This window comes from Lolium rigidum, chromosome 6, assembly GCF_022539505.1.
Source record: "Lolium rigidum isolate FL_2022 chromosome 6, APGP_CSIRO_Lrig_0.1, whole genome shotgun sequence".
Classification (NCBI taxonomy): domain Eukaryota; kingdom Viridiplantae; phylum Streptophyta; class Magnoliopsida; order Poales; family Poaceae; genus Lolium; species Lolium rigidum.
Genome location: NC_061513.1, coordinates 37,360,568 through 37,374,006, shown reverse-complemented (window position 1 = coordinate 37,374,006; position 13,439 = coordinate 37,360,568). Strand labels below are relative to the sequence as shown.

General features: G+C 43.6%; 1 protein-coding gene across 1 annotated transcript; it reads right to left on the bottom strand.

Annotated features, from left to right (window-relative positions):
- Window positions 1-232: 232 nt before the first annotated feature.
- Window positions 233-2,215, bottom strand: LOC124662472 (transcription termination factor MTERF4, chloroplastic-like). Its single transcript, XM_047200306.1, has 2 exons — window positions 760-2,215; window positions 233-585 (listed from the first exon to the last, which is right to left on the bottom strand). Exon 1 carries the CDS (start codon window positions 2,213-2,215, stop codon window positions 1,094-1,096), a length of 1,122 nt encoding a protein of 373 aa, XP_047056262.1. The 3' UTR covers window positions 233-585; window positions 760-1,093.
- Window positions 2,216-13,439: the final 11,224 nt, after the last annotated feature.

The window sequence follows — 13,439 nt, the reverse complement described above, 5'->3', positions numbered from 1 at the left end:
ACCCTACACTGATATTCATATATATGATGCGGGAACATATATATGAAGCAAATTATCTGATTTGCTGAGACTCGTTTAAATCAGATTCAATTAAACATAAATTGTAACAGCCAGATATGTGGCATCCTCTGTTGTTTCTCCAACAGAAAGAAAAAGACGAAAAAGGGAGGAGATGTAACAGCACTAAGATGAATACAAATGTTTGGTAAAATCAGAAGGAAACGACTGTACACTTATCGAACTTAAGGAGCTGGTGCATATGGTATATTCATTTCTACAGACGGAATGTCACATTCATTTCTGCTGGATACAAGTCTATTCAAGTCAAGCATTTTACCTAACAGCAAGTGAGCTACATCCTATCTTGCTCAGGCTCAAGTTGCTCCAACATATATAAAAGCCTAGTTTGTAAAAACTTAAACATATTTCTTATAAAACCTACACTGTAGACAGTACCATATTAAAAACTAGTTCATATTTTCTATGCTTATTTTAGCCAAGAAATATAAGCCAAAGCAAACAATTAACTTTGGTAGCATGGAGGGAGTTATGTCACTTTCATGATCACACAGAAGTACCTTGTTTCTAAGTGTATATTAAGGACACAATGTTTCCTTAAAAAAACACAGATTGTGAACAATCAGCTCACTAGTTGTTCAATTGCTGAGACTAAGAATTAAGAGTGTGTGCCATAAATAGTAGCTAATGGGAAAAAGCTGCATGTTACCATCTAAACATCTCTAGTACACCAAAGGATACAAAAACGATATGTTAACATGTCAAAATTGAATTTGGGGGCACCTCTGCAGTACAATCAGCATCATACATATAAGTGAGCCCAGGAACACTTTCCTTGCAACAATCCATGAACTTCGATCTGATGCCTCTACCAGCAGGACCTTCACGGCACGATGCCGTGGAACCTGATGCCTCTCCACACTCTACATGAATTGCGTAGGTCTCTTTGAAGTCCAGTGTACTCTGGCTCTAAATCGAATTCGTTGCCAGTCTTCTGACGAAGAGAATCCTTAGACACTCTCAAAATGAGCAGATTTGGACACCAAAGTTTCAATCTTATGGCCAAGCATCTCCACTATGCTTTCCCAAGACATGCAGAGGCATAATCATCAGCCAGGCCTGGAAAGCTGCTCTTATAAGGATCCACAAACTTGTGCACAAACTTCTTCTCAGTCATCACAGCAATTGTATAGTAGTCCCGCTCCACACCAAATAGTCCCTTGTGCCTGAGAACCTCGAGCAAGGAGTGCCGGGGCATCAACCGCTTCTCAAGGCTATACATGATGAGAGCTGGCCGTCGGGCAATGTAGGGTGCCTGCAGAGAGACGTCCCTCATCAAGAACTCCACAGCTCGCTGGATCTTTTTCTCGGAAAGAGCCAGGACCTGCGGCGCCTTCTTCAGAATCATCACTAGCTCATCCTGCGAAAACCCCAGCTTCCGCAACAGTTGTACTTTCCCGTCGAGAATGTCCTTGCTCAAGAAGGAGAGTGCAGCGAGTGCGCGGGGGAACATGCCTGAGCCGCGTTCCACGCCTAACTCCTCCACTCGCGCGATGGCGCCCATGAGGACCTGGTGTTTCACGGTGAAGAGGCGACTGGAGTACATGCTTCCACCTGCAATGTCGGAAGCACTTACCCCGCACTCCCGCAGGGTGTTGAGGTTTGGCTTGATCACCTTCTCGAGACTGGTTCTGAGGAGATCGCAGTTGGACTTGGCGAGAGGGAGCAGCTTGTCGTAGGTGCCCAGGGTTTGGATCCAGAAGAGGAGGTTGCCGCGAAGAGAGCCCGTGCGGCGGATCGAGAGGATGTCCACGATCTGCGAAGGCGAGAGGCCGATCTCGGTGAGCTCGGTGAAGCGCGGGGCGAGGACCCTGCCCACGCTGGCGGACAGGATGCGCGGGTCGGCGGCCACGGCGGCGGCGATGGCGGAGCGGGGGACGCCGCGGGCCGAGAGGAAAGCCAGGGCGGCCGCAGGCCTGGAGAGAGACGTGAGGTAGGAGAGCCTTTTGGAGGTCTTGATGGCTTGCTCTCGGGTGAGGCCGCAGTCGGTGACGAGGAAGTCCTTGACGGAGAAAGATTTGGGGGGAACGGATGCGGTCGTGGAGAGGAGGCTGTGGAGGGGAGCGAGGTGGGCGGCAGGGAGACGGGACGGGAAGCGGAGGAGAGAAAGCACGCGTGACCGGAGGTGGCGGATCATGGCGTCACGGCGGAGGCGGTGGTGGCGGCGGCGGCGCCGGCCAGCTGGGCAGAAAGGGTCGAGCGGCGGCGGTCAACGTTTATTGGAAAGCACTTTCAAGCATCACTAGGAATCGGAATGCCGATTTCTTGCCTCCCATCGGACCTATGTACTCCATCCGGTCTCTTTTAATTGACTAAGATTTAGTCACTGTAGGCCGATTCAGCGATTACTAGGTCGATTAATCGCTAGTAGGGGTCTGACCGTGTCGATTACCATTAATCTCTTGTGTTAATCCTTTAGCCTGATTAATCGTATCGAAAGTCGATTACTACGTATGTTCCCGATTAACTACTACACTTAGACAAAAAATTTATAAAATTTTCAATGCATATAGCTAGTACATGCGCTACCACTTCCGAATAAAGTAGGTTTTGCAAAGCTCCCGCTTGATTGCAGCCTCCAACAACTCGAATTTCATTGTCGCCAACTAGTTCCTTGCCCTTCCAGACCAGTTACTCTCAGTTGCCTAGATACAGGAGCTCGATCACCTTGAGTAGCTCGTGCAGGAGCTTAAGGGCGTCTTCGATAGGTTAGGTGGTTGAGGTGTAAGAGGGGTCGTACCCTCGCTAGGTGGTGGTGGGAGAAGATAAACTTCAGAGGTGAGAGGATAAGAAGTGGAAGGAAGAAGCGCATCTTCGACTAGTGGATCCTGATTCGCTCGTGACCTTGAAGATTAGGTCATGGAGGAGAAGCATACATGTTTTTCTGGGATTTTAGGCTCTAGAGAAATAGGGCCAGACATATAGAGGCTCATATACTATTATTTTTCTTATATAAACTGTTTTTTACGTGCTAATTTGTGTAGGTTACACCGATTAATAGTCGACCGATTAAATCAGTTAATTGTTCGAATTCCGATTAATCGCTACTCCCAAGCCGACCGAGCAGTGATGTCTACGTTCCCCCTCCTTTCCTGTAGACAGTGTTGGGCCTCCAAGAGCAGAGGTTTGTAGAACAGCAGCAAGTTTCCCTTAAGTGGATTACCCAAGGTTTATCGAACTCAGGGAGGAAGAGGTCAAAGATATCCCTCTCATGCAACCCCGCAACCACAAAGCAAGAAGTCTCTTGTGTCCCCAACACACCAAATAGGTGCACTAGTCCGGCGAAGAGATAGTGAAATACAGGTGGTATAAATAAGTATGAGCAAGTAGCAACGGTGCCGTGAAAATAGCTTGGTCGAGCGTGTAGTTGATGGTGGTAGTATTGCAACAGATAATAACACGAGTAAAACGATAAACAAGCGGCGATAGCAGATATTTAGAAACAAGGCCTAGGGATTACACTTTCACTAGTGGACACTCTCAACATTGATCACATAACAGAATAGATAAATGCATACTCTACACTTTTGTTGGATGATGAACACATTGCGTAGGATTACACGAACCCTCAATGCCGGAGTTAACAAGCTCCACAATAATGCTCATATTTTAGTAACCTTATAGTGTAAGATAGATCAAAAGACTAAACCAAGTACTAACATAGCATGCACACTCGTCACCTTCATGCATATGTAGGAGGAATAGATCACATCAATATTATCATAGCAATAGTTAACTTCGCAATCTACAAGAGATCATGATCATAGCATAAACCAAGTACTAACACGGTGCACACACTCGTCACCTTTACACACGTGCGGGAGGAATAGAACTACTTTAATAACATTGCTAGAGTAGCACATAGATAGTAGTGATACAAAACTCATATGAATCTCAATCATGTAAAGCAGCTCATGAGATCATTGTATTGAAGTACATAGGAGAGATTAACCACATAGCTACCGGCATAGCCCCGAGCCTCGATGGAGAACTACTCCTCCTCATGGGAGCAGACAGCGGTGATGAAGATGGCGGTGGAGATGGCAGCGGTGTCGATGGAGAAGCCTTCCGGGGCACTTCCCCGCTCCGGCAGCGTGCCGGAACAGAGAGTCCTGTCCCCCAGATCTTGGCCTCGCGATGGCGGCGGCTCTGGAAGGTTTCTGTGGTTTTCGCCGAACGCATCAGGGTTTTCGATCCAGGGGCTTTTTATAGGCGAAGAGGCGGCGCAGGAGGGTCGAAGGGGTGCCCACACCATAGGGTGGCGCGGGCCCCCCCCTGGCCGCGCCGCCATGTGGTTTGGTGGCCCTGTGCCCCCTCCCTGGTCCTTCTCGTGTGTTCTGGATGCTTCCGGTGAAAATAGGAACCTGGGCGTTGATTTCGTCCAATTCCGAGAATATTTCGTTACTAGGATTTCTGAAACCAAAAACAGCAGAAAACGAGAACCGGCACTTCGGCATCTTGTTAATAGGTTAGTTCCGTGAAAATGCACGAATATGACATAAAGTGTGCATAAAACATGTAGATAACATCAATAATGTGGCATGGAACATAAGAAATTATCGATACGTCGGAGACGTATCAGCATCCCCAAGCTTAGTTCTGCTCGTCCCGAGCGAGTAAAACGATAACAAAGATAATTTCTGGAGTGACATGCCATCATAAACTTGATCATACTATTTGTAAAGCATATGTAGTGAATGCAGCGATCAAAAACAATGTATATGACATGAGTAAACAACTGAATCATAAAGCAAAGACTTTTCATGAATAGTACTTCAAGACACGCATCAATAAGTCTTGCATAAGAGTTAACTCATAAAGCAATAAATCAAAGTAAAGGTGTTGAAGCAACACAATGGAAGATTAAGTTTCAGCGGTTGCTTTCAACTTGTAACATGTATATCTCATGGATAATTGTCAATGCAAAGCAATATAACAAATGCAATATACAAGTATGTAAGAATCAATGCACAGTTCACACAAATGTTTGCTTCTTGAGGTGGAGAGAGATAGGTGAACTGACTCAACATTGAAAGTAAAAGAAAGGTCCTTCAAAGAGGAAAGCATCGATTGCTATATTTGTGCTAGAGCTTTGATTTTGAAAACATAAAGAGAGCATAAAAATAAAGTTTTGAGAGGTGTATGTTGTTGTCAACGAATGGTAGCGGGTACTCTAACCCCCTTGCCGGACAAACCTTCAAAGAGCGGCTCCCATTTTATTTTATTTTTGGATGGCACTCCTTCCAACCTTTCTTACACAAACCATGGCTAACCGAATCCTCGGGTGCCTGCCAACAATCTCATACCATGAAGGAGTGCCTTTTTATTTTAGTTTTATTATGATGACACTCCTCCCAACCTTTGCTTACACAAGCCATGGCTAACCGAATCCTTCGGGTGCCGTCCAAGAATCACATACCATGGAGGAGTGTCTATTTTTGTTAATTAATTTGGGACTCGGGAATCCCATTGCCAGCTCTTTTTGCAAAATTATTGGATAAGCGGATGAAGCCACTAGTCCATTGGTGAAAGTTGCCCAACAAGATTGAAAGATAAACACCACATACTTCCTCATGAGCTATAAAACATTGACACAAATCGAGAGGTGATAAATTTTGAATTGTTTAAAGGTAGCACTCAAGCAATTTACTTTGGAATGGCAGGAAATACCATGTAGTAGGTAGATATGGTGGACACAAATGGCATAGTGTTGTTTGGCTCAAGGATTTGGATGCATGAGAAGTATTCCCTCTCGATACAAGGTTTAGGCTAGCAAGGTTGTTTGAAGCAAACACAAGTATGAACTAGTACAGACAAAACTCACATAAAAGACATATTACAAGCATTATAAGACTATACATCGTCTTCCTTGTTGTTCAAACACCTTACTAGAAATTATCTAGACCTTAGAGAGACCAATTATGCAAACCAAATTTTAGCATGCTCTATGTATTTCTTCATTAATGGGTGCAAAGTATATGATGCAAGAGCTTAAACATGAGCACAACAATTGCCAAGTATCACATTACCCAAGACATTATAGCAATTACTACATGTATCATTTTCCAATTCCAACCATATAACAATTTAACGAAGAAGAAACTTCGCCATGAACACTATGAGCTAAGAACACATGTGTTCATACGAACCAGCGGAGCGTGTCTCTCTCCCACACAAGCATGATGTAATCCAATTTATTCAAACACAAACAAAAACAAAAGCACACAGACGCTCCAAGTAAAGTACATAAGATGTGATTGAATAAAAATATAGTTTCAAGAGAAGGAACCTGATAAATTTGTCGATGAAGAAGGGGATGCCTTGGGCATCCCCAAGCTTAGATGCTTGAGTCTTCTTGAAATATGCAGGGATGAACCACCGGGGCATCCCCAAGCTTAGACTTTTCACTCTTCTTGATCATAGTATATCATCCTCCTCTCTTGACCCTTGAAAACTTCCTCCACACCAAACTCGAAACAAACTCATTAGAGGGTTAGTGCACAATAAAAATTAACATGTTCAGAGGTGACACAATCATTCTTAACACTTCTGGACATTGCATAAAGCTACTGGACATTAATGGATCAAAGAAATGCATCCATCATAGCAAAAGAGGCAATGCGAAATAAAAGGCAGAATCTGTCAAAACAGAATAGTCCGTAAAGACGAATTTTAAAATGGCACCAGACTTGCTCAGATGAAAATGCCCAAATTTAATGAAAGTTGCGTACATATCTGAGGATCACTCACGTAAATTGGCATAATTTTCTGAGTTACCTACAGGGGGATGGACCCAGATTCGTGACAGCAAAGAAATCTGGAACTGCGCAGTAATCCAAATCTAGTACTTACTTTACTATCAAAGACTTTACTTGGCACAATAAAACACAAAACTAAGATAAGGAGAGGTTGCTACAGTAGTAAACAACTTCCAAGACACAAAATAAAAACAAAGTACTGTAGTAAAATAACACATGGGTTATCTCCCAAGAAGTTGCTTTCTTTATAGCCATTAAGATGGGCTCAGCAGTTTTAATGATGCACTCGCAAGAAATAGTATTTGAAGCAAAAGAGAGCATCAAGAGGCAAATCCATAACACATTTAAGTCTAGCATGCTTCCTATGCAAAGGAATCTTGTACACAAATAAATTCATGAAGAGCAAAATGACAAGATCAGGAAGATAAAACAAGTGTAGCTTCAAAAATTTCAGCACATAGAGAGGTATTTTAGTAACATGAAAATTTCTACAACCATATTTTCCTCTCTCATAATAGCTTTCAGTAGTGTCATGAGCAAACTCAACAATATAACTATCAAATGAAACATTCTTATCATGAGTCTCATGCATAAAATTAGTACTACTCCCAACAAAAGCATAGTTATTCTTATTAATTGTAGTAGGAGCAAATTCAACAAAGTAGCTATCGTTATTATTCTCATCAAGTGTAGGAGGCATAGTATAATCACAACAAAATTTACTCTCCATAGTAGGTGGCACCAAAAGACCACTATCATTATAATCATCATAAATAGGAGGCAAAGTATCATCAAAGAAAATTTTCTCCTCAATTCTTGGGGGACTAAAAAGATCATGAAAACCAGCTTCCCCAAGCTTAGAACTTTCTATATTATTATCAACAATGGTGTTCAAAGCGTTCATACTAATATTACTACCAGCATGCAACTAAGATTCCATAGGTTTTTTAATTTTCGCATCAAACAATCCATGTTTTAAATCAGGAAATAGAAATAGAAGCTCACTCTTGTCCATTATGCCAAACTAGTGTAAACAAGAAACAAAAAGATGCAATTGCAGGATCTAAAGGAAATAGCTTTGAGCACAAACACAATGGCGCCAGAAAAGTACTTTACCTGGAACCGAAGTATGAGTGCCTTTTACCTTTCCTCCCCGGCAACGGCGCCAGAAAAGTGCTTAGCGCGTAGTTGACGAGGGAGGAAAAGTGCTTAGTTGCCGGGCTTGCCAATGTGTGAGTGCCGTTTACCTTCCCTCCCCGGAAACGGCGCCAGAAAAATGCTTGATGTCTACGTTCCCCCTCCTTTCCTGTAGACAGTGTTGGGCCTCCAAGAGCAGAGGTTTGTAGAACAGCAGCAAGTTTCCCTTATGTGGATTACCCAAGGTTTATCGAACTCAGGGAGGAAGAGGTCAAAGATATCCCTCTCATGCAACCCTGCACCCACAAAGCAAGAAGTCTCTTGTGTCCCCAACACACCAAATAGGTGCACTAGTTCGGCGAAGAGATAGTGAAATACAGGTGGTATAAATAAGTATGAGCAGTAGCAACGGTGCCGAGAAAATAGCTTGTCGGCGTGTAGTTGATGGTGGTAGTATTGCGACGAGTAGTAACACGGTAAAACGAGTAAACAAGCAGCGATAACGGTATTTAGGAACAAGGCCTAGGGATTACACTTTCACTAGTGGACACTCTCAACATTGATCACATAACGAGAATAGATAAATGCATACTCTACACTTTTGTTGGATGATGAACATATTGCGTAGGATTACACGAACCCTCAATGCCGGAGTTAACAAGCTCCACAATAATGCTCATATTTTAGTAACCTTATAGTGTAAGATAGATCAAAAGACTAAACCAAGTACTAACATAGCATGCACACTGTCACCTTCATGCATATGTAGGAGGAATAGATCACATCAATATTATCATAGCAATAGTTAACTTCGCAATCTACAAGAGATCATGATCATAGCATAAACCAAGTACTAACACGGTGCACACACTCGTCACCTTTACACACGTGCAGGAGGAATAGAACTACTTTAATAACATTGCTAGAGTAGCACATAGATAGTAGTGATACAAAACTCATATGAATCTCAATCATGTAAAGCAGCTCATGAGATCATTGTATTGAAGTACATAGGAGAGATTAACCACATAGCTACCGGTACAGCCCCGAGCCTCGATGGAGAACTACTCCCTCCTCATGGGAGCAGCAGCGGTGATGAAGATGGCGGTGGAGATGGCAGCGGTGTCGATGGAGAAGCCTTCCGGGGGCACTTCCCCGCTCCGGCAGCGTGCCGGAACAGAGACTCCTGTCCCCCAGATCTTGGCCTCGCGATGGCGGCGGCTCTGGAAGGTTTCTGTGGTTTTCGCCGAACGCATCAGGGTTTTCGATCTAGGGGATTTTTATAGGCGAAGAGGCGGCGCAGGAGGGTCGAAGGGGTGCCCACACCATAGGGTGGCGCGGGCCCCCCCTGGCCGCGCCGCCATGTGGTTTGGTGGGCCTGTGCCCCCTCCCTGGTCCTTCTCGTGTGTTCTGGATGCTTCCGGTGAAAATAGGAACCTGGGCGTTGATTTCGTCCAATTCCGAGAATATTTCGTTACTAGGATTTCTGAAACCAAAAACAGCAGAAAACATGAACTGGCACTTCGGCATCTTGTTAATAGGTTAGTTCCAGAAAATGCACGAATATGACATAAAGTGTGCATAAAACATGTAGATAACATCAATAATGTGGCATGGAACATAAGAAATTATCGATACGTCGGAGACGTATCAAGCAGTTAACGATTACCGATTTTCTTACCATTGAATTTAGTACAACTTTGTACTAAATTTGAGTCAATTAAAAAAGACCGGAGGGAGTATGACCGTAGGATTGAAAGCAAGGCAACCATAGGATCATACACAGCCTGGTGCATCAATTCCGTTAATTGAGGAGTGATTGCATGCTTCCTTAAACAGATCCAGTCCCGTAATGTTGCCGGTCTCTTCCGTTATTCAAGGAGCGGATTTGCATGCTCCCTTTTAATAGGCCCCCGTGATGCAGAAAAAATTCCCACTTTTAGGAATTATGTGTATAAAATATATTACTACAAGAAATTAATTACGGTTTTCCAAGTTACAACAGCATAGTAGTTCTGTGGATTTGAAAAAAAAAAATAGTTCTGTGCGACGGAAGCATTGCTTTTCAACATTTGAAGCGCCATATTTTTGAGGAAAAATTTCACGTTATTTCCTTGCAATAAATCATGGCAGATCAACGTATTGTTTGTAATTCTCCACGATTTTATGTTCAGTACAAACTATGCTCCCTACCAAGAATATTTTGCTTCCTTTGCTAAGCTCGACTACTTCAAAGATCTTTTATTTCCACCATAGAAAAGATGCTACAAATATTCGTTTGCATGGTCGCTGCTTCCAACAGATAATATAACTTACAAAGTAAATAGTGTTTCTCCTTCAAACAAACATTTGTTTCTATCGACATTGGTTACAAAGTAATTTTCTTCCAAAGGAAATAGTGTATCCTACAAATACTTGTTTCTATCATCATTGCTTCCTAGGGAGGACAATTTTTTCTTCCAAATAAAAAAGATTTTGCTTCAAATGATATAACAATTTGCTTCTACATACAAGAAGAATCAGCCATAGGGTTTGCCTCATCTGGCACAATGCCCCGCCGCCCATATCACATAGCAATTAATGGCACATTTACATTTATGGGAACATCAGAAGCTCATCAATGACATGCTATAGTGACATCTTGCCACCGCAGGCAACCCTCCCTTCCTACCGGAGTGCCTACACCAGGCACACTGGTCTTCTTCCACTAACACGAAGAAGGTGCTCGCTCCACCAGCGGTGCTTCAAACAAGAGAAGTCCACAAAAATAATCTCGATCGCGTTGTGCTCATCATTGTAGCCGAACGATAGCAGCCATTGGAAGAAAAAAGTAATCTGCAAAGCCTCGACTTGAATCATGAGCACAAATATGAGAAATGTAGGAAGCATAGGTAATGTTAAAACTACAATGTTACTAACCAATGCAAAAAAAAATGTGGTTCTATTTATGCAAACTTATAGGAAGAAACACATACATGCTTTGGAAGCTTTAGTGTTATGCTATCTCAACATAAACTAGTGCCACGTAGAAGCTTTGAAACATAGCTAGTAGCAAGAGGACAATATAAATTACATTGGTGCTAAAATAAAAGTACCAAGAATCTAAAAGGAGAAGCATGGTTATATGAAGCAAACTATCTAAACTGATGAAATAAATAATACTAGTACTTATGTACATATGAAGTGCAGTAATTTTGAAGGAAGGATTAGCCGCCGCATAACGATTCTTCACCACACAATCTGGTTCGGCTTCCTTCACCATCTCGTAGATGTGTGCTGCAACTAGAGGTCGGAAGCATGCGGCTGAGTTAGAAATTGTTGAAACTTAAGTAGAAGCTAAAAAATCAGTAGAAGGGAAAAAATCATGCAGCTTGCAGAAGTAAACATTTAGTAGTTATGAAACACACGAACAATGAGTATGAAGCACGGAAAAAATAGAAGAATCGGTTTATTTGTGCGCAGCATACTACAAGCGATGTTGAAGCAGATAAATGTGAGAAGTACCATATACAATGGTTGCCACAGATTTATCTGGATATTTCCCAAATGCATCATCATCCAGTGCACAATTCTTGAGAAAGGTGGTATACTCGAAGCATGCATGAGTATAAACTCCACGCTGCAAAACAAGCATCTCACGGAAGCATATAATACAGGAACCGGCTGGTAAAACTGATTTCACATGGTAGCCTAGCAGATCACGGAAAGCAGCAAAACAAGAAGCACATGGAAGCCGCAATATGAAAATTTCTACGGTGTCGTCTCTATACAAAGAACAAGCTTAGCACATAGATATGGCCTTATACGTATGTACAGGAAACCATGATTTTAATGTCCGGAAAATAGCTGCTGTTACCTTCTTCCTGAATCGTGTTGTCCTTGGAGGATCTAGATTCCGCCTTCTCAGGGAGACAAGGCTGAATCAACGGAAGCAATTATAGCAATAGGAAAATCTGATGCAACGCGAATCGTTGATTTGAGACGAAATTGACCGCATCGGAGAGGTCCGACGGATTGTTTCCAATCGGACACCGATAGATAGTGTTTACCTTTTCCCTTTTTCGTAAAGTATGTCTGAACTCTGAAGCACGTCGTCTAGAATTCAATGTTTGCATTGGTGAAAGGAATCCATCTATATATGAGAAAAAGGCTCATTTCTCCCCCTCCCCTCTGTCTAGCCTCCACAGTAACTTAAGAGTCGCCCGTGTGCGGCCGGGCCGATCCAGGACCAACTTCGCCGGAGTAGCCGGCCGGAATGGGTCTCGGAGAGGCGCCGGAGTAGCTAGGATTAGATCTAGGTGTAGGATTAGTTTTGTAGCTGCCTTTACCCATGTGGAGACTGGCGTTATGCAATTAGAGGCTCGACCACGGTGGAGCTGGAGCGGCTCCCGGTGGTCTGTGGTGGCGTGGCTGCTGGCTGCGGCGCTCCTATGGAAGGAGCCGAAGGCGGACGACGGCGGCGCGGCCGCAACCTCTTCAATAAAGCTCGCCGTCTCTTCACCAGATCTGGGCGTTTTCGCCCTGCTTCCCCCTCTCTCTGGTCATCACGGAGATGGACATTGGGAGGGGATCCTTGGAGAAACCATTGTTGTCGGATCTGCTGAAGAATTTCCTGGAGCTGTTCTCGTCTGCGCGCATCACGCGGTGACCAAAGTCGTCACCGTGTTCTTCGGCCAAGATGGTGGCAAATCTTCCTCAACCTCCATGGCGGAGGCCCTGCTGATCGGCTGCTGGAGCTCGACGCCACTGGAGAGTCAAGTGGTTCTTCCCCGACCCTCTAGTGGTAGCCAGGGGCCTGATCTGGACGCCGGACATGAGTGTTCGAGCACACTGCGCTAAGGACTCGGCGGCGACGCCTTGAGTTCGCCGGCGGTGGGTGGCAGAGGTGCCCTTGGGCTTGATTGCTTTTTCTACCTTTTAGCCAGGGTGTTTTCTCTAAGTTGGAAGGCCCCTTCTTCAAATTCTAGGTTTTGTAGGGCAAGAGATGTCAAGGGGTTCTCCTGTAAAATGTACCTGCCATGTTGTTCCTTATAAAAGCTCCACCGGGGTCTTCTGACCCCATTTATGTGCAAAAAAAAATCGATATATGAGAAACATTTGGCTATTAGTTCATTCTCATAATTGGTTCAGGTGCCTTAAAGAATAGTGGATGGTCGATCCCAGTGTCCGTACTTATTTTAGTGCTCCGCCAAAGAAGTGATTTTCCGTTGAGAGAATAATTCATCTCGGCGAGAGTGCGAGACACAAAATAAGGTGACAAACATATTATGGTGAGTTAGAAAAAAAAATGTGCTCAGACTGCCACTATTCTTCTTTTTTTTACTGGTTGAAAGGATCGTATGCCGCACCTAGAGGGGGGGTGAATAGGTGCTAACCAATTTTTAGTTCTTTCTCAATTTAGGCTTGACACAAAGGTAAATTCTCTAGATATGCAACTAAGTGAATTTCCCTATATGACAAGGTTAT

What these genes read in the sequence shown, in the direction of transcription:
- LOC124662472 (XM_047200306.1), bottom strand. Translation starts at nt 2,215, where the DNA reads ATGATCCGCCACCTCCGGTCACGCGTGCTTTCTCTCCTCCGCTTCCCG.